Source organism: Sipha flava, unplaced genomic scaffold, assembly GCF_003268045.1.
Source record: "Sipha flava isolate LNK unplaced genomic scaffold, YSA_version1 109_pilon_pilon, whole genome shotgun sequence".
Lineage (NCBI taxonomy): Eukaryota > Metazoa > Arthropoda > Insecta > Hemiptera > Aphididae > Sipha > Sipha flava.
The window spans coordinates 2,064,175-2,084,695 of NW_020271726.1; the positions used below are offsets into that span (position 1 = coordinate 2,064,175).

A 20,521-nucleotide genomic window follows, 5' to 3' on the forward strand; every position below is an offset into this window, starting at 1 on the left:
ATGGATAAAAATGGATCACGAAATGGAAACAGGACCCGGAAAGATTTGGATTTACGGATTGGAACATGGAATATAAGAACGCTTTTTAAACTAGACGCACTGAAATGTATGATGGATGAAATCATAAGATATAAAATCCCCATAGTAGCCATACAGGAGGTTCGATGGCTCAATAGTGGTAGCATACAAAGTGGCAAATCAATAATTTTCTACAGCGGTCTACAAACAGGTAGATATAAGAAGGGAGTTATGTGTTGGCTTTATGATTGACAAAGCAGTGATGACTTAAGTTATAAAATTTGTGCCAGTGAATGAACGTATCTGCTGCATACGAATCGTGCAACAGAAACTAGATTTAATAATATTGAACTGCTATGCAGATGACGAGGAAAAAAATAGTTTCTATGATACGTTAGAAGCAACTTTTGATCTATTGCCCAAAAACTGTATAAGGTTAATTGTCGGAAATTTAAATGCTCAAATTGGAAACATCATTTGGACAAACGATTGTAAAAGAAAACTGGCATCCTACCACAAATGGCAATGGTCACAAAATAGTTGATTTTTGTTCTTCAAAAGACCTATAATTAGCAGCATCTATTCAGCATCATCTTCAAATTTTATCGGTTATGTTTCGTGTAAGTTTCAAGTCATGCTCTCAGTGCCACAAAATTCATTAATTTCGAGTGTTTTTCAATTTTGTGTGGTGGCACTGGGGCATTTTATCTTCATTGTGGTGTCCGGCGGCCTTAGCCTTCGTGGTGAATGTCGTCGGCCCCATCTCGCTCTCGTTTCTGTGTCTTCGTGGTGTGCACATCAAATTTCGTTTTCGTTTTCAAGTGTTCGTACGTCCGCAGCCATTTTTTTGTACAAACCACGTTGTCAAATAGTGTCATTTTGTTTGTGAATCGACCGTCTGGTAAAGTATCGTTCGAGGCATTCTGGTAATGTCCAGCAATTAATTCATTGTCGTTTCAGTTTGCCAGCGGTCGCGTTGTGATTGACGTGGTTTTCGTTCACTGTTTCATTGTCCAGGGCTGTGGAGCGTGGCAGTTTTTTCGTTGGTGACTGTGCTTGAGTGGTCGCACGTACCAATTCTGTGATTTATTTTCATTTATACACTGCGGTGTGCCATCATAGGCAATTGTCTGATCACTGGGTTGGTGCGGTCGCGTGAATGGAATCAGCCATTTCAACATAGTCACAAGTGAGTATTGGTCGACCAATACTGGGTAATATACGTTTTAGAATTAACCTTTCTAGTATTTTAGCAAAGAATGATAAGTTTATTTGGTTTAGGGACTAATATTATAGTTGAAAATTTCCAGAGTAGAAAAAAATACGAAAGTCTAAGAATTGCATTGTATATGTGTGAGATGTGGACGATGGTTCTTTTTGGGAGACTTCTAGCTACTTCAGAAGTTATAAGATCGAAGCCAGGTGATTTATTCAGAGAGCTTTTTTGAATGGTATATTTAATATCGTTTGGAGTGAATGGTTTGACTGGTAAAGAGACGGGAAGAGGAGAATTAAGGAACTCATCGACCGTATTCAAATGCGCATCATCACTTATATTCGAGTGAGGCTGGAATGTGTTAAATAGATGAAGCTTAAAAAGATCAGCCTTTTCAGTGTCCGAGCACGCTAAACTGCCATCAGATTTTTTGATTGGGAGATTTGGTGCTTTATAACGTAATATTTGTTTTGTTGTTTTCCATAGAGTACCTTCCTTTGGTGAAAGATTGGATAGATGGTTTTGCAAGGCTGTAGATTTAAATTTGACAAGAATTTTTTTCAGGGAATTGGATAAATGGTTATAATTTTGACGGTGGGAAGGAAGACGAGTGCGTTGATAGAGGGCTCTGGCTCTTCGCTTTTCAGAAATTTTTGTAAGTATATACAACGGAAGCGATTCTAGGATAGAAGGGGGTGAATTTGTGTTTGTAGCCGACCAGGCAGCTCTTTGAATGATATTAGTTAGATTATTTACCGCTAAATCTATGTCTTCGGGTGTTTTTAGTTTGATATTTAATTGAATTTCTGCATTTACAAGATCGTGAAATTGATGGTGATTTGTAAATTTATTAAAAAGTTGTGGTGATTCTTTTTTGGTAGGAGTTGTATTAAGGGTTAGAAGAACAGCGGAGTGATCTGAATTCAAATCAAGGATATTTTTAGTGGTGCAATATAATTTATTTGGGATTTTGGACACAAAGATATCTAATATATCTGGATTTTTTGAGGAGGAGGATGGCCAATACGTTGGTCCCGGTGGAGCTAATACTTTAAATCCTTTAGTGTTTATAAAATTATATAATGTAAGACCACGCGGATTATTCACACGGCAACCCCAAGACTGATGTTTGGCATTGTAGTCGCCGCCTATAATAAAGTTATTTTTAATTGTGTTAAAGTACTCCGTGAATTGTGTGTTAGTGAGATTGTGTTTTGGAGGAGAGTATATTGATGCAACAGTGAGTGAAGTATTATTTACAATAAGACTGATGGCACAAGATTGAAGAAAATCTTGACAAACGTTTGGTAAAGGATGAAAAACAAGTGTGGATTTTACAAATATAGCAACGCCCCTATGCGCGGTGTTATCTGGATGGTTAGTTTTTATTAAAGTATACCTAGGGATACGAACATAAGAATATTTAGTGAAGTGGGTTTCTATTATGAGCGCAATATCGATGCGCTTATTATTTAAAACAGTTTCTAGTTCAAGGGCGTGATTTTTAAGTCCATTTGCATTGAATTGAAGTATTAAGAGTGAGTTGTCAATGACAGAATTTTTATTGTTAGAATTAGGCATTGTTTTTATCTATTAAGCTGGAGATTAATTTTGTGAGAAGAGATAACATAGGATGGATGAGAGATTTAAATTCGTCAAGAAACGATGACAACGTTTTATTTATGTTAGGAGCATTGGTTTCTGGAGCAGTTGGTATACTATTATTGGTGTGCGTGTTGTGCGTAGCCTGAGCATATGTTTTTGTTAGAGGTGGAGGTTGACTAGGTAAAGTATGATCAGGAAGGTGGCTACCTTGTACATTTATAGGTTTAGATCTAAGGTTATCGTGTATAAAGTTACTTGTTGGGTTGCGTCTTTTCCGGCGTTGAATCTCTTTGTAAATTGAACAGCCCTTGTAGTTGGCTGGATGGTTTTCTGAACAATGTGCACATTTTGGAGGAAGATAACGTGAGTTAGGGCAAACAGAAGACTGGTGCTCGTCACCACAGCGGACACATCTGGATTTATAGCCACAATATGCTCTAGTATGGCCATATTGTTGGCAATTGAAGCATTGGCTAATAGTTTTTGATCGCAGTTCTGTGATAGCAGTCAACCGGTGCGCACGCGTTCTCTCTGTGCGCCTCCAATGTGTTTACTGTTCTCCTTACCTACCTCAAATTTCACGAATTTGCTTACGGGTTGTAATGTTACTCAACTTCCTTCGGTTTTTTGCGATTTTTTAAGTTATCTTATTCACTTGCTCCGTTACAATCATACAACACAAATAAATATTTCGCAAACCGCCAGGTGCGTGTATACGCGATATACCGTATACGTCGTTCTTATCAAGTGCCGCCACGGCGGCCTTGTAGTAATTGTAATTACTATTATATTAATAAATACGCTATCGCTGTTTAGTACTTCGATTCTACCGTAATTAAACTAATCACAGTTCTACCTGAAAATGGCAAATCATAATAATAAACCTTCTACCTCGTCCACAAACGTAAATAAAAACATTGGATCTCTTTCAAACAAAAATACAAACAAAACTAACAGTTCTTCAGACGGCGAGTGGAAAACTCAGCAAAAATCAAAAAGAATCCACTCGGACTCCTCAGTATCTGATAATCCTACATCACCTAAATCCCAACAAACACGTAAAAAATTATTTTCTACAACAAATCGATTTGAAGTTCTCTCTCAAAATGTTAACATAGACGAAAACTTGGACGACAAACTTATTGATTTATAACTGCCGTTTATTCCAGATACAATCAAACCACCTCCTCCTATATTCGTCAAAGGAGTTGAAGACTTCCCCGAACTTTGCCTGACCTTAATCGAACTTATTGGTGTCGATAACTTTATATGTAAATCTACGACTGATTGTTTAAAAATCCAAACGACGAACCCTGCTGCATACAGAACATTAGTGCACTTTCTTAGAGATGAAAAAGCTGAGTTCCATACGTACCAGCTCAAGGAGGACAAGCCTTTACGAGTCGTTATTCGTAACCTCCACCCAATCACACCATTAAATTTAATCAAAGAAGAGTTAACTGTTCGCCTATTCGAGGTAAGGCAAGTAACTAATGTTCTCCATAAGGTAACAAAAAACCGCCTCCCCCTCTTCTTCGTTGATCTAGAGCCTACTACTATTGCAAACGAAATCTTCAAACTTACATCGCTATTGCACACCAAAATCAAAATAGAAGAACCGTATAGATCAAAAATATAATATATTAATTTTTTTTTTAATACTTATATAAATTCTACTATATAACAATATTATACGTATGCTTAAAATATATTATTTATTTATAATTAAATTACTGCTATATTTCATGCTGACGATATGTATACTGGCGATATTTTTTCCATGCGATATAATGGTTTCGTAATATTTTAGTTGCGATATTTTGTCGGTGGTTCTTAAAATATACACTTATACTTTTTTATTTTTTACTGCATACTATATTTGTTTAAGGTTGGACTTGCGTTCGAGAGTTTCAGTAAATAGTGCATAGGAAAGCACTTTTACAGGATTTTATACTAATCTCTTAAACTCAAAGATTTTTATTTATTTATTTCGTATGGCAATTACCTTGTAACTCAAAGATATACAATAATTATAAACGGAATTGATCGTAAAATCCTTTACTAAAAAGTACGGTTCCGGTGAGGTTTCGGTTTTTGATTAAATTTTATTAAGAATTCCAAGGAGATTCCGGTTTTAAAAATTAATTGAAATTAGGTGTCCGGTTAGGTCCCGGTTCCCAAAATGTAAAGGATTCCGGTTCTAAAACAGGTTTTTTTTGGTACGATTCCTGTCCCTGGTTGCCGTGAATTAGTTCCTGTGCATCCGCACCATCGATCGTCGTGCGTTCAACATCGTAACCTTTGTGATCATCATCTGTCAACATCCAACGCGAATAACACCATTTCATAAGAATTTTTTGTATATGATTAGAACGGAACGCTGAACATAATATATTTATCTTATTCACATATGTAACTGTATGCATGGACCTAAAGTTTCCGTGCCCTATATATATGACGAAATCCGCATAATTGTGCTATTCGCTTCTTACTCTTTATCCTAATCAGTTCATTAATCATCCATTCTTTTTTTTTATTTCCTTCATACTTTGTTTTAGCTAAAACTAAATAATACAATCGGCGACGCGTCGGTTTAGTGTCGTTTCGCACAATTTATTTACCAGTTATTATTTATCAATGATAAATTACTATATATTTATATTCTATGATGATTAGATTGTAATCATTTTATTTACTACTATATTTTTCGATTGATTTTTCATTATTTTTCATTTAAAATCACATTCGGAAAAATTAAATTAACGCCAACCTTGAAAGTTAATTAGTTTACGTATCTATCTAAAAATTATCGTTTAAATAGCTTTTAAAATGGTTAATTTCGTTTGTAATTTTTTACTTACAACGTTTCATATACTATAAGTTCAAAACCTATTAATATTTAATTATATTACATATATTTGACCTTGTTATACTATTTAATGATATTACAAAAAATATAGTAGACAGTGTGAGTAAAGCAAAGTTTTTGTTACATGCTATCTACCTTAGTTGCACGTAATCATATATTTGATGTACCCAAAGATACAATTACACAACATTCACTATCTGATATTTTAATATAATATTAATTTACATATAATTATTTAAGGAGAATAAGATAATGATTTTATTAGTTAAAAATTCAATCTTTGTAGTTAATGTAAAAAAAAAAAAAGTAAAAAACCTAAAGGAGGGAAACATTTAGAAAAAGATGTCTGATGATTCCAAAATACCTTAAAAATAATTTTTTAATTATTTTTTATAAATTGTTTCATATAATCTTAGTCCATAAATATTATATAATAAAAAGCAATTTACCTTTGCCAATTCTGGTATAAATTTTTTTATGTAATTGGGGCTTGTCCAAATAATATTAATTTTTTTACTTATCCATCTCATCAGTTTTTATAATTATTTACATACTAGTACACTAGTGCAATGCATGGTCCGGTATGATCTGGTCTTACCATATAAAAGTAAGTGAATGATTGTTTCGATCTAACTTCTTATTTTTATGAAATATTTTTGTCCAGTCTTGGTTTACACTATAGTCATTTCAGTTTGGTCTGGTTTAAAATTAATTGAGCAATAGTTTTATATTTTAAAGATATTATTTGTAGAATTTATAATACGCATATTATCATGGGAATCAAGATTTTACGCCTGCGCCGCTGTTTTATGTACTTTGTCGATACCTATATGTCTCAGATCTCTTTATGGTTCCTATAAGTATTTATTTTCGAAAATATTTTCAAGAACAATTGTTGTAATTATTCTTGTTATGGTACGGGTGACACTTAAGGGCTTGTATACAGGTGCTATGCTATACTGTCCGATAAAATTTGTATTTGTATATACATTGTAGTATGTACTATTCAATGTACTGCATATTATTAGTTCGACACAGTATTGTAATAATCTGTGAGCAGTTAGTTTAAATTTGTACCAATTACAAATTATGTGGTATAATTCAAAACTTTCACACTAAATTATCGATTTTTTTAGTTTGAATTGTTTCTGCCCTCCATCAAATTATATTGTATTTTCGGTATGGTCTATACAATAAAAATTGGAAAATATCCGGTTTGGTCTATAAGCTATTACAGTCCGAAATTTATTAGTTCAGATCGGCGATAATTTGTTAGAAAGGACTGAGTCCTTTCTAACAAATTATTTTAAATTTTCAGTTCGGTCCGGCCTAAAAAAAAAGAATTGAGCAGTCGATTAGGTTTGACCCGATTCTTTGTTAACATTTTAAGTCCGGCCCGGTCCTTAAGACTACGGACCATGCAGAAGACTAATTTTTAATACACAGTGGTGTAAGAAATATTTCTATTTAATTTTAAATCCTAATTACTCTTTGATAGTTATTTTCCAAAGATATATTTATATATTATTATAACTATTATGTAGCTCAATAAATCAAAAATTAAATGAGGCATCTGAAAACATAGCTTTAATTGGATTAGGTCACCATAATTATTTCATTTTTTACTGACTAAAGGAATTATTATAAAAATTAAGAGTTGTTTAATTTTTTTTTTTATACACAAATTCTGAAATATTATTGTGCACCGTTAAAATCATTTAATGTAGTTTAATAATTCAATTGCTAAATTATATCACATTGTATCTCATAATTTTATATTTTGTCATAAGAATCAATATATAATATATATTGATCCTGTGACAAACAATATATATTATATATTGTTTGTCACAGTGTTTGTGACCATACTCCTCCAAAACGGCATAACCGATTTTAATGAAATTTTGTTTATACATTTGGTAGGTCTGCGAAAATAGACTTTTATCTATTTTTTATACTCCCAAGTGCTATTGTTTAATAAATCGTAGTTTAATATAATAATTTTTGACTCAGTCGATAACTGCATAATTAGGTAATAATAAAAAAAAAAATTTAATTATAAAAGCAATTGCTTCATGTATGTTCTAATATTCTTCATATTTTAATAAAACTAACTATAATTTAAACTAATTGTTTAATAAGTTTCAGATTATATAGTCTCATTATAACTATTTATTTATAATTAACAACAGTTTAAAAATATCTACATATATATATATCTGTCATAAATTATATTTCAAATTGTATTTTAAAAACAGAAATATTTTTTAGATGGGTCGTATTTTGTATACAGTAATAAATTATTTTTTTTAAAGATCATAATAATGAAAACAAGTATGTACAACCGAAAATATTTAATTACAAGTAAAAAAATATTAGGCCGCTTGAATATATGTATATATATATATTTATTGAAATGAGCAAATATAAATGTAAATTATAGGGGAGTACACAATGATTACACTTAATTAATTGAAATGAGCTATGTACCGGCCGATAGCGTATAGCGAAAATACGCGCGCTCCGGACACCAATACTCCGTACGCATTACCTAAACCGACTTCGTCGGCCACACCGTGTGTATTTTTGTCAATAGATCGGATAGCAATGGTTGGGTTCGCCGCGCAAATACTATCCGACTATGTGGTGCTATGAGTGTGTATGTGTGTACTTAAAATTATGGAAGGAATAAAAAATGGTAACTAAAATAATGTAAAAAATATGGTAACTATGTTGCCGTATTTATAAAATAAATTATAGGAATCGGCTCTTCTGGCCCAACAAAAAATAATTCACAGCAACACGTAAATTGTATAAATAATAATAATATATACTCTGGCTATTTGAGCCTAACTAAAATGCCGATTCGGCACAACCAATATAATAAATAATAATAATAATAATGGCCCTTATGACACAATAATAATTAAATAATAAAATAAATATATAAAAACTCACAGTTTGTGGAGCGCAGACTGGCCAGCTGCAACTACCTAAAAACTATACTTTAAAATACATTAATAATAAAAATAGTGGCGATTAGCGCACACACAATAATAATATAATAAAATTCACAACATTTAGTGGCGATTCGCGCACACGTAAATATGTATAAAATAAATTAAACAACAATAAAAATAAGGACGATTTGCGCCCACAAAATATAATAAAATTCACAACATTCAGTGGCGATTCGCGCACACGTAAATGTGTATAAAATAAATCAAAAAATGAAATTGACGACAATTTGTGCCCACAAAATATAAAACTTATTTTTTTTTAAACGCTACAGTATATTACGACGACGTACAGAGAACGACAGACACGACGGGGATAATATACAATAACACACGACACATTTAAACAATCTTATAATAATTCACAATAACGATAACACTGATTAACGTAAACTTATATCTAATGGTGTTATGTAATGTGTATGCGTGTGTGTATGGCCGACTTGTTAATTAGGGTGAATGATCCATGAGTTCGACCCGTAATCGGCACCAACAAGCTATAAATATTTAGGAAAACAAAAAAGAATACATTTTGACTGAATTCGGTATTCAAGTTTTATAAAATACATTCTTGATTTGCTTGATTTAAATTTCACTTAATATTTTTTAGTTAATTAATATAATATTATCTATGTAGTAAATTTAAATATGTATTATATATGCTATTATTATAGTAGATTAAAATTACAATAAGTATATTATGTACTTCTAGATATTTGTATATAATTGTGTTTAGACATGTATCTGTTTCATAGTAACATTTAAATATATGGATTTTTAAAAAAAATATTGATTAATATATATTTAATAATGCATAAATGTATTTATTATATGTAAATAAAACATATTATAAAGAAAAGAAACAATTAGTTAAAACGAATAAACATTTTTTGTTCGGTATATGCAACATGAATACACACTTATATATATATATATATATTCAAGGCTGGGCAAGTTAACAATTTTTTTTTTATTCGTTAAGTTAATTTAAAATAATAAAGTTAAGTTAAATTAAAAGTTATTTATATTTTTCGTTAACTCGTTAAATTAAAAGTTAACTGAAAAAAGTAACTTAACTTAATTCAAAGTTAAGTTATTTTTTACTTAATTTAAAGTTAAAATTTTCTAATTTTCAAAAGTGAAAAATTGCACACATAATATTAATTTTTTTACGCTCAAGAAAATTACTGGTGAAATTGAAAATGATACATAAAAGTATTAACTAGTTATAAAAAAAAACCTCTTTTTTTTAAAATAAATTTTAGTCCTAAACTCATACTCAAATCAATTTACCCAAGTGGTACATCCAAAAATTAAAAAAAAAAAAAAAAAACACTATTGATAGTTTTCTCCTAACTGCTAAGGTACCAATATTTTTAACTGATTCATACAAATTTTAAAAATCAAACAGGCAAGTACCTACTACCCAAATATATTTTCTATACTGAGTAGACAAAATGCAGCCACCGTGTAGTTCAAAATACTAGGCTCAGCACAACATGGACAATTATTATCAGTCAAATATAATTACTTTGTATTATATTTTTAGATAAAAATAAAACAAATATTAAACCCTTAATAAATATATTAAAATTTACATATTTTGTATAAGCTTTGAACTTTTCGTACAACAAATTTAAATAGCTATTATAGAGTATAAAAATAACTGTACATTTAAAATAGTTGATTATATTTATAGAAATTGTCTTTACAAACTTATGAATTATTATATTATGCAATTATTTGAAGTTTACCAATTTTGTATTTCCACTGTTGCTAAACATGGTGAATAATAAAAAATTTGAGTCATGATCACAGCAATCATTGTTGAAAGTCACCACATATCATTTAGGTTACATATGTTAAATAAGATAATAAATAATCTCATTTATGTGGCTAAATAGCATATATGTGTAAGTAGATATGAACGTGATGTGAACAAAATACATGCTAGTTGAATAATGAAATTTTTTTTTTTTTTTAAGAAATTTACAATCCATACCTTAGGCACAATTAGTAAATGTGATAAAGAATATATATATAAGGTATCAAAGCAAATTAATATTAATAATAAAAACAGTTTACAATAAATTATATAGTACATGTTACATTTGATGAGAGCAGCCACCCATTAATGACACTTTCGCTCGTTTTTTGTTTTTTTTTTTGAGTATACTTAATTATTTAATACTTGATTTATATAAGCAAGTCACTGCACCATTTATGTTTTAACCTTCTTGGAGGGTTTCCGGGGATAGTTGGGGTAGAGAGATTTCTAACGAGGAGATTGGGGTGAGATAATAAGTGGTGGTGGAAACGTTTATAATAAATTTTTGCTTCATCATGCGCTAGAGGCATTTTTAAATCTGAATGAATAGTATGATTAGATACATAGGGAGGGGCATTTAATAATTTACGAAGCACTAGATTTTGGAAAGTTTGTATTTTGTTTAGATTGGACTTTTTTGCGTTACCCCATAATTGCAGTCCATATGTCCACATGGGCTTAAGTAAGGATTTATAAATAAGGAGTTTGGTACTAGTGTGAGTGTATCTGTTATCATAAATGAGATTTTTTAAAAGACGTAAACGTTGGTTTAAGTTTATCCTTTTTGATTTAATATGTCGGGCCCATGTCAGCCTTTTATCGAGAGTTAGGCCAAGATATTTAGTGTTCTGAGCATTTGGAATTTGGGTCCCGTAAATGAAAACAACATTGCTAGGGGTAAGTTTTAGGGTGAACGTCGTATGAATAGATTTCGCTTGATTAATTTTAAATTTCCAGTTGGTGTACCAATCTTTCATAAGAGGAAGGTGAGATTGGAGATTTTGAAGTGCTAATACAGGGTTAGAGTGAGTTGAGAGTATAGCTTTGTCATCCGCATAATCTGCAACCATTGTGTTAGGGGAGGTTGGTTGATCCGAGGTATATATATTATAAAGGAGGGGAAAGAGAATACCACCTTGAGGGACACCCGCTGAAATATTGGCTATAGAAGAATAGGCATTACCAACACAAACTTGAATATTACGCTCAGAGAGATATGATTTAATAACGAGAAAGTAGGTAGGATGAAGAAATTTTTTTAATTTGTAGAGAAGGCCGTCATGCTATACTCTATCGAACGCCTGAGAGATATCGAGAAATGCACTAGTGCAGAAAAGTTTTTTTTCTAAAGCGTAGGATATGGCATCGACTACTCTATGGACCTGCTATATAGTTGAGTGGGTAGTACGAAATCCAAATTGAGAATTGGGAATGATACTGTTTTCTGTTATACACGGGAGCAAACGTTTGAGTAAAAGTTTTTCCAGAGTTTTGGCAAAAAATGGAAGTAGGCTTATGGGTCGAAAAGAGGAAATAGAATCAGGTGGTTTATTAGGTTTAGGGACTAAGATAATTGTAGAGAATTTCCATAAAATTGGGAAACAGAGTAAACGTAAAACAGAGTTAAAAATATGGGAAAGATGGACAATTGCTTTTTTTAGGTAGGCATCTAGCTACTTCAGCTGTTGTTAGGTCGAAACCTGGAGATTTCCTAAGGGAGGATTGACTTATTGCGAATTTAATGTCATTTGGTGTGAAATATTTAACAGGACTATTCGTAGGAGGGAATGGAGAATTAAGATAATCATTCACAGTATTAGCAATGGTATGGGAGAAAATGTCAGGGTGAGGTTGGAAAATATCAGAAAGATGCGCTTTGAAAAGTTCAGCTTTGTCCGGGTCAGAAATTACATAACTGCTGTCTGGGTTTTTGATTGGAAGGTTAGCAGATTTATATTTACAGATTTTTTTAGTCTCTCTCCAGAGACTACCATCTTTAGTAGATAGATTTGAAAGAAAATTAGCAAGGGATTCGGATTTATATTTCGCCAAATTTTTTTAAGGTGGTTGGCTAGTTTATTATATTTTTGTTTATCGGACGGAAGACGCGTTCGTTGATACAAAGCTTCGTTTTTCTACAATGATACTGCGTATGTATTCTGTAATTAGGGGGTGATGAGTTGCACGTTGAAGACCAAGCCGCAGACTGTATAAGTTTTGTAAAGTTATTTACAGCAAGATCAATATCCGCAGGAGTTTTAAGTTTTACATTGAGACTGATTTGTTGGTCAACAAGATTTTGGAATTTAAACTTGTCAGTAGAGGAATTGAATAATTTAGGAGACTTTTGTTTAGTCAGTGGGGAAGCACTTACTATTAACATCACTGAGGAGTGATCGGAATTAGGTTCGAGGAGATTTTCTGTTTTACAGTATAGGTTATTTGGAATTTTAGCAACAAAAATGTCTAAGATATCAGGGTTTTTGTGTGTGGAGGTCAGCCAGTATGTAGGACCAGGTGGAGCAAGAACTTTGAAATATTTGGATGATATAAAATTTTGAAGAACTAACCCACGCGGATTATTTGTACGACAACCCCATGACAAGTGTTTAGCATTATAGTCACCTCCGACTATAAAATTGTGATTTAATGTGAGAAAGTAGTCAGTAAGGATTTGGTTTGTTATCTTGTGTTTCGGGGAGGGGGGGATTATAAGACCGCAATGGTGATTGGGACGTTATTTAAATTAATATTTATAGCATAGGATTGCAAATAGGATTGGCAGAAATTTGGAAGCGATTGGAAAATGATCGATAGTTTAATTAGAATGGCAACTCCACCATGCGCAGTGTTATCAGGATGATTGATTTTCAATAAATTGTAACCAGGGATATGGATTGAAGAATATTTGGTAAAATGGGTTTCTGTTATAAGAGCTATATCTATTCGTTTAACGTGAAGTACAGTTTCAAGTTCATTAATATGGTTTTTTTTTAAGCCATTAGCATTAAATTGGAGTATTAAAAGAGATTTATTTGTGACATTACTAGACATTTATATTTTATCAAGTAGTTTCGTGATTACTTTATTGAGTAGAGAGATGAGAGGGTTAATAAGTGATTTAAACTCCTCCAGAAAATTAGTAATTGTGTTACTTAGATCTTGAGTTGGAATAGGAAGTGTATTGTCTGATTGACCAGAAGTGGCTTGAGCATTTGTAGGAGAATGATTTGAGGGTTGGTTTGGATGAGCATTTGTTAAGGGGTGGGAGCCTCTTACATTTGTAGTTTTATTTCTAACATTATCAGATAAAAAATTACTTTTTGTAGTTTGTTTTCTGCCACGCTGTAAACTGTAAATCCTTTATAACTTGCTGGGTGATCCCCAGAACAAAGTGCGCATTTTAGTGGATCTAAGCGCGAGTTTGGACATGAAGAAGATTGATGATGATCACCACATCTGACACAACGTAAGTGATAGCCACAGTATGATTTTGTTTGTCCATACTCTTGGCAGTTAACTGATCACTTTAGGTTTATAAGACTCTTCAACTTTTATTTTGGTATGTAGAAGAGCGGATAGCTGGTAAATACCATTTGAATGAGCAGTTGGTTCTAAATCGACAAAGAACAGCGGAAGTGGACATTTGGTGGCCTTGTGGAGAACGTTTGTAACCTGTCTAACCTCAAAGAGACGAGCTTCAAGCTCAGATTTTATTAAATCAGTAGGTGTAGATTGATGGATATGACGAATGACAACACTTAAGGGTTTATCTTCCCGTAATTAAAAGGTGTGGTATTCAGCCTTGCTATCTTTTAGATAGCGAACAAGCACTCTATAAGATTCCGGGATTGAGGTTTGTATTTTTAGACGGTCGCCGGCGGATTTGCAAAAGAAATGATCGACACCAATTAGCTCTCTAAGAGCTGCGCAGAAGTTTGGAAAGTCTAAAACACCTTTCATGAATATCGGGGGAGGAGGTTTGATGTGGATATCGTTATTTGCATCTTCTGCTTCAGAGGTACCGTCAACATCAATGTCTGGTGAATCATTTTGATTTTGATTTGGATTTAAAGCTTCAAAGCGATTTCGTGTTGTAAAAAGTTTTTTGCTCGGTGGAGGGGGGGGGGGTTTCCGGATGAGAAACGTCAGAAGAAGAACTAGAAAGAATCCTTTTATTTTTTTGCGAGGAATTCTGCAAGATCCATTCGCCATCTGTAGGGTTGTTCATATTACGACTCTGAGAGCTGTATTCAGAATTAATTAAGGGACTTTTGTTAGAATTTGTAGGAATTGTTAAACGAGCAGGCTGTATAGTGCTGTTTTTAGTTTTACTTTTATCCGTATTAGTTAATTTGATTGTTTTTATTTTACACTATTTATATCTGGAGTAGACGTCATTACTTACGTGAGCAAGGTCACGGACCGCTGGACGACGGACGCGAAACCGCGATAACGCGGCGCGTTATCTGCGGTTCGCTCAACGACTGTTAGAAGTTTCACTAGACACTTATGTCGGTAAAATAAAAATTACATTTAGTAAACATTACGAGAACGGCATACTTACAGTTCAAATTAAGTTACTAATTTACATAGAGTTTATCGTTAGCAAATTTTTGATATAAATTTGAACCAAATCGGTTGCAAATAACGAGAATAACAACGAAATTATAACAGAGTAGAAATAAGACGTGTGTATCGAACGCAGTGCGAACCGGGAATGAATAATGAAATAATATTGGAAATTTTACCACAGTTGTTTTATGATTAATCCCCCATCGACACTCGCTCTCATGGTATTTACTATTTTCGCGGAATATTCTTAGGTTTCCATGGGTTTATAGTGTTTATATAATAGCAATGTTATACAAATATAATGATAAAATATAGCCCATATAATGACTATTAAAGTAATTTTTCATATTATTTTCGTCTAGAGGAAATTCATATTAAAATAGTAAATTTTAAATATACTAAAAACCTCATTTAATCCGTCACTAGTTGCGTGGGGTTAATAATCTCCCAGTATTTTAATAAATCTGTGTATCCACTTCATTATTTTCAAAACGGATTTGTAATTTGTAATTTTGATTTGTAATTCTGAGTAGTTCATCAAAATCACACCATTATTCGATAATGACATTTATTTCATTGAAAACTAGTTTAGCTCGTTGTACACATCCGTGTAAAGAAAAATTTATCTGTTTGGAGAATATTTACCTCGCGCGATTGTACGTTTATTTCAAATGACCAAATGTAGAAAAAAAATCACGCGACCAGCGACGGGTTAATAATTTGCATTATTCTTTGCACTAAAATTAACTTAATTTAGATACTTTTAAGTACAATTAACTTAAAGTTAACACGTTAATCTTAAAAAAAGTAACTTATTAAGTTAAAAGTTAATTTGTGAAAAAAGTAACGAGTTAATTAACTTAACGTTTTAACTTAATTTTAACTTTTAATTCGTTAATGCCCAGCCTTGTATATATTACAAGTTAATTTCATAAAATTAATGGAGTTTTTACAAAACAAACTCCGCATTAACATTTCCATTTATAGGACAGCCAGGTTTGATATGGTTGCAGTTCGCGTTTGGACCGTATTGTTTTGGTGTAGCTGAGCCAGGCTGAAACACAGCCGATGTGGGTTGTGGAACGAGCCGTATCCACTTGTTGTGCTTTTCTCTGTCAACCCCTTCTAAAACCAATTAATGCAAATCGAGACCCATCATTTATTTATTGAATTCTTAGTCACGTATTTTTTCAGGCTATCTGAATTGTTACGTACAGCGAACTCTATAGTTGACATAGGCGTGCGCAGATTTCAACTTCCGGTCGAGCCTGGATACGATTAGTGCCCCAATATTTAGACAGAGTCCCTAATTTTTTTCTAACACTTCAGCATAGTAGATTCTGTTGTAAATTAAAAACAATGTAGTATTTATATATTTGAAGTTAAAAGTAAAACTTTAAATTCTTTAAAATCAAATGATATAAATACAATTAATTGATTTCCACGAAAATATTAAAAAATATATAGACATTTTATTATGGTTAGTTTAAATTTTACAATACCCTCAAAAAAATTTCGATCGAGCCGTGTCTCGCTCGGCTTGCCTCGTGCGCACGCCTATGATAATAAAATACTGTTTGGAAGATGAAATATATTTATTAAAATAAAATAATCTTTATTTATTGGATTCAATTTTACATCATATATCACAAACTATAGAATACTGACTTATACTTCAGTTAAATTGAAATTAAATTACCGTATAAGGCAGAAGTTAAATGCTTTTGTATGATAAAGAATTAGAACAGAAAATAAAATAGAGAAAGAGTTTTTTTGTACAATTAATTATTTTGAAATAGAAAAATGGTCAAATGTGGACCAAATATTATATTTTTAGGTTAATAATTTAATTATATTTATGGAATTAACATTATTTATTATGTAAATGCGAGTAATGAATACGCTGTCTATATCAAAACGTACATAGTAATAAGGAATAAGAAATTATAATTACACAGTATGTGTGCGACCTCCGACTGAATAACACGGGTATATCTCTCGCGACCGTGCGCTTTTATAGCTTCCGATAGCACTCCGTAAATTACGCCGATGATCAGCGTGCAAGTAATGTGATCATATTATCATTATTATCTAATATAAAACATACGACGTAATGGGCGACAAAGATAAAACAGTCAAATCGCCTTTTTCAAAAACTTCAAATATAAATAAAAAAAATCACGATATCAAACATGTGTCTATCCATACCATATCAAGTAATTCTCAATGCATCAAAATCATTGAAGTAATCCCTGTGTCACAATTAAATTACATAAAAGCCGGAATCAACATCGAGGGTTATGAACTCATCTTGAGCTTTCGCCGTCAAATGTTTATAAATCAGAAAGATTTCATTAAATTACCAGGATCGTTAGTTATCAACTTTAATCATACCTCGTTTAGAATTTTTTTTACCGATGACAGAATTACATGTTTTTTATGCAAAGCTGTAGGATACACTTCTATGTCATGTAAAAAACAAACTCTATCAACCAGCACGTCGAATACTCAGATCCTGAACAACTCCTTAACTACACACAATCCAACAAAATCTAATGAAGATCCTACTACAGAACTTTTAGAAGATATCCTGCTTCTCGAACTCTCTCTAACAAATACAACTCCACCTCAAAATATCATGGATTGGAACGTTGAAAATCAAGAGATAATTCTATCTCATCCCACAGAAAACAATAAAACAACCTAAGAAACATTAGAAACACCAATCAACCATAGGTACACATTGTGTGTGAATTCAGGAGGTGCTGGAATAATTTATAGTACACAGGTCCGTGGGGGGCTTTGACCCCACATCTCCCTAATACTATAATCAACTGCGTTGCCATAGTTTTTAATTTTTATTAATGAATATTTAAAAGTAATTATATTAAAAGTTATAATAATATGTAATTATTAATAATATATTAAACAAGATTTAATTTCCTGTTTGATGATGCAAATTTTTCCAATATAATTTCCTCATTTATTTTATTGGTAAGATCTCTCTCAATGCTAAGCGTAGATAGCTTTGTAAATCTTTCTTGGCCTATACTAGTGCGGAACCAATATTTCAATTTACGCATAGCTGAAAAGGAGCGTTCATACGTTGAAGAAGAAATTGGAATTGTCATTACTTGAACTAGTTTATAAATATTTGGAAACGAACTTTTATTACATTGATTTTTCAAGTCTTCAAATTTAAAGTTGGCTAGTAAACTATTCCTTTAGACCGGCATTTCTGCTAATAAACTAGCTGTCGATATTTTCAAAATAACCTGATATATCAAAAATATGAATTAGTATATAAAATATAAATAGTAATGAATTATATCGTTTGTATGATTGGTAATAATATTTATCATCCCACATACAATTAAACGTAGCTCACTGGTTAAATATTACTAAAAACTAAGTAACAATCAAAGTTATAAATATAACATAATTTCGTAGTCAACCATAAACCGTAGATAATATAAAAATATTAAGTAGGATTATATGATTTTCTATAATATTATGATTGCTGTTTATAGTTTAATATTTAGACAAAAATCGAAACATTAAAACGTGCAATTATACTATACTGTTTTAATCGTGAATTCGTCAACTATATTGTATATTATTATCTATTTATAGTGGAAAAAAATGGCCAACCCAAATACCACAATAATTTACAAATTATTGATGAAATACTGAAATAAATATTCTAGGAAACTGGGGGTGCTAATTTTAAATCTGGGGGTGCTAAGCACCCCCGAACACCCCCCTATGTGCGCCTATGCAACCAACACATAATTCAAAAGACCTTTATCAGATATAAACACACCAAAATATCCTACCTCTTCCACAGCATTAGGCATTCATATGCCCGGTGTTGGTGAGTTGCGACCCAAACCCTAAATAACGTACGAGTTGCGGCCCATACAATAATCTATATACTACATATATAATATGTACAATACATAGTACATGTATATAAACATCACAATATAAATTTATTAATACTACGTATTTTCTAGTATTGTCGTGTATTATTAATATTTGTAATATATTAATAATATATATATTATTAATATATTTTTATATATTTATATTAATATTTATATTTCAATAATAGAAATTAGGAAAGGAGTGAGGCAGGGATGCACACTGTTTTCGTCCCTTTTTAACCTGTATGTACAAGAAGCGGTGAATAAAGTAAGAGAAGAAATTGAAGTAGGGGTAAGAATAAATGGTGAAAGAGTAGATATGCTAAGATTTGCAGATGACATAGCGATAATAGCAGACAATGAAGAGGATCTACAGAATATCTTAGAAATAATGAACTTAATAATGAAAAATGAATACAATATGAAAATAAACAAAACAAAAACGAAAGTCCTCGTTTGCAGCCGTAACGAAGGAACCCAAACTCAAATTGCACTAGATGGTGACACACTAGAGCAAGTAAATGAGTACAAATATTTGGGAAGTACGATAACTGAGGACGGCCGTAGTACCAGGGGGATCATAAGCAGAATAAACCATGCTAAATGTGCATTTCAGAGCAAGAAAAATATGTTTATATCTAGAAATATTGACATAAAAGTAAGGAAAAACTTACTTAAGGCTTATGTTTGGAGCGTGGCACTGTATGGAAGTGAGACATGGACCATAGGTAAAACAGAAGAAAAAAGACTTAGCGTTCGAGACATGGTGTTACAGAAGACTACTTAGAATAAGTTGGACAGAACACATTACAAATGAAGAAGTTTATCGAAGAGTCGGAGAAACAAGAAGCTTTCTGAAGACCTTAAAAACAAGAAGAGCTAAGTTAATTGGACACATACTGCGGCAAAACAGTTTACTTAGCAGGATAATAGAAGGTGCCATTGAAGGGAACAACAGCAGAGGGCGACCGCCACTGGACTACATTAGTCAAATATTAAGAGATATGGACTGCAGATCATATTGCGAATTGAAAAGGAAAGCGGAGAAGCGTCAAGAGTGGAGAATTGCTGCTAACCAGCCCTTGGGCTGTTAACAAAAAAAAAAAAATATTCGTAAATTAATAATACCATATAGTAATTTTCATCTTGCCATTTGAAATTATCCGATTATTGTAGTTAATGCAAGTCATATGGCAGATAATACAATAAAACGATCTATATTATCTGTATTATATTACATAAAGATATAACTTGCCATACGTATCGAACTATTCGTTTATCGTTATTCGTTTATCTCTAAATGTATAGCCAACACATATAGCCATCGTACATATAGTTACTAGCCAATAGGTACATAGGTAATGATAATTATTCGGGCTGCAACTCACCTATAGCTAAAATATTGTTGGACCGCAACTAACCTACGGCTAAAATATTATCGGGCCGGAATTCATCGGTCTTCGACAC

The 20,521-nt window shown here is 32.1% G+C and overlaps 2 protein-coding genes across 2 annotated transcripts in view; one reads left to right on the top strand and one right to left on the bottom strand.

Moving 5' to 3' along the window:
- Positions 1-562, top strand: LOC112687094. Its single transcript, XM_025559645.1, has 2 exons — positions 1-229; positions 381-562. The coding sequence occupies exons 1-2, from the start codon at positions 1-3 to the stop codon at positions 560-562; spliced, it is 411 nt and encodes a 136-aa protein (XP_025415430.1).
- Positions 563-16,033: 15,471 nt separating this feature from the next.
- LOC112688007 (orexin receptor type 2-like) overlaps positions 16,034-20,521 on the bottom strand; it is a 62,604-nt gene continuing 58,116 nt past the window's right edge. Inside the window, exon 7 of the mRNA XM_025561017.1 lies at positions 16,034-16,253. Within this exon, the coding sequence (XP_025416802.1) occupies positions 16,110-16,253 (144 nt within the window). The 3' untranslated portion in view covers positions 16,034-16,109. The remainder of the gene's footprint in view (positions 16,254-20,521) is intronic.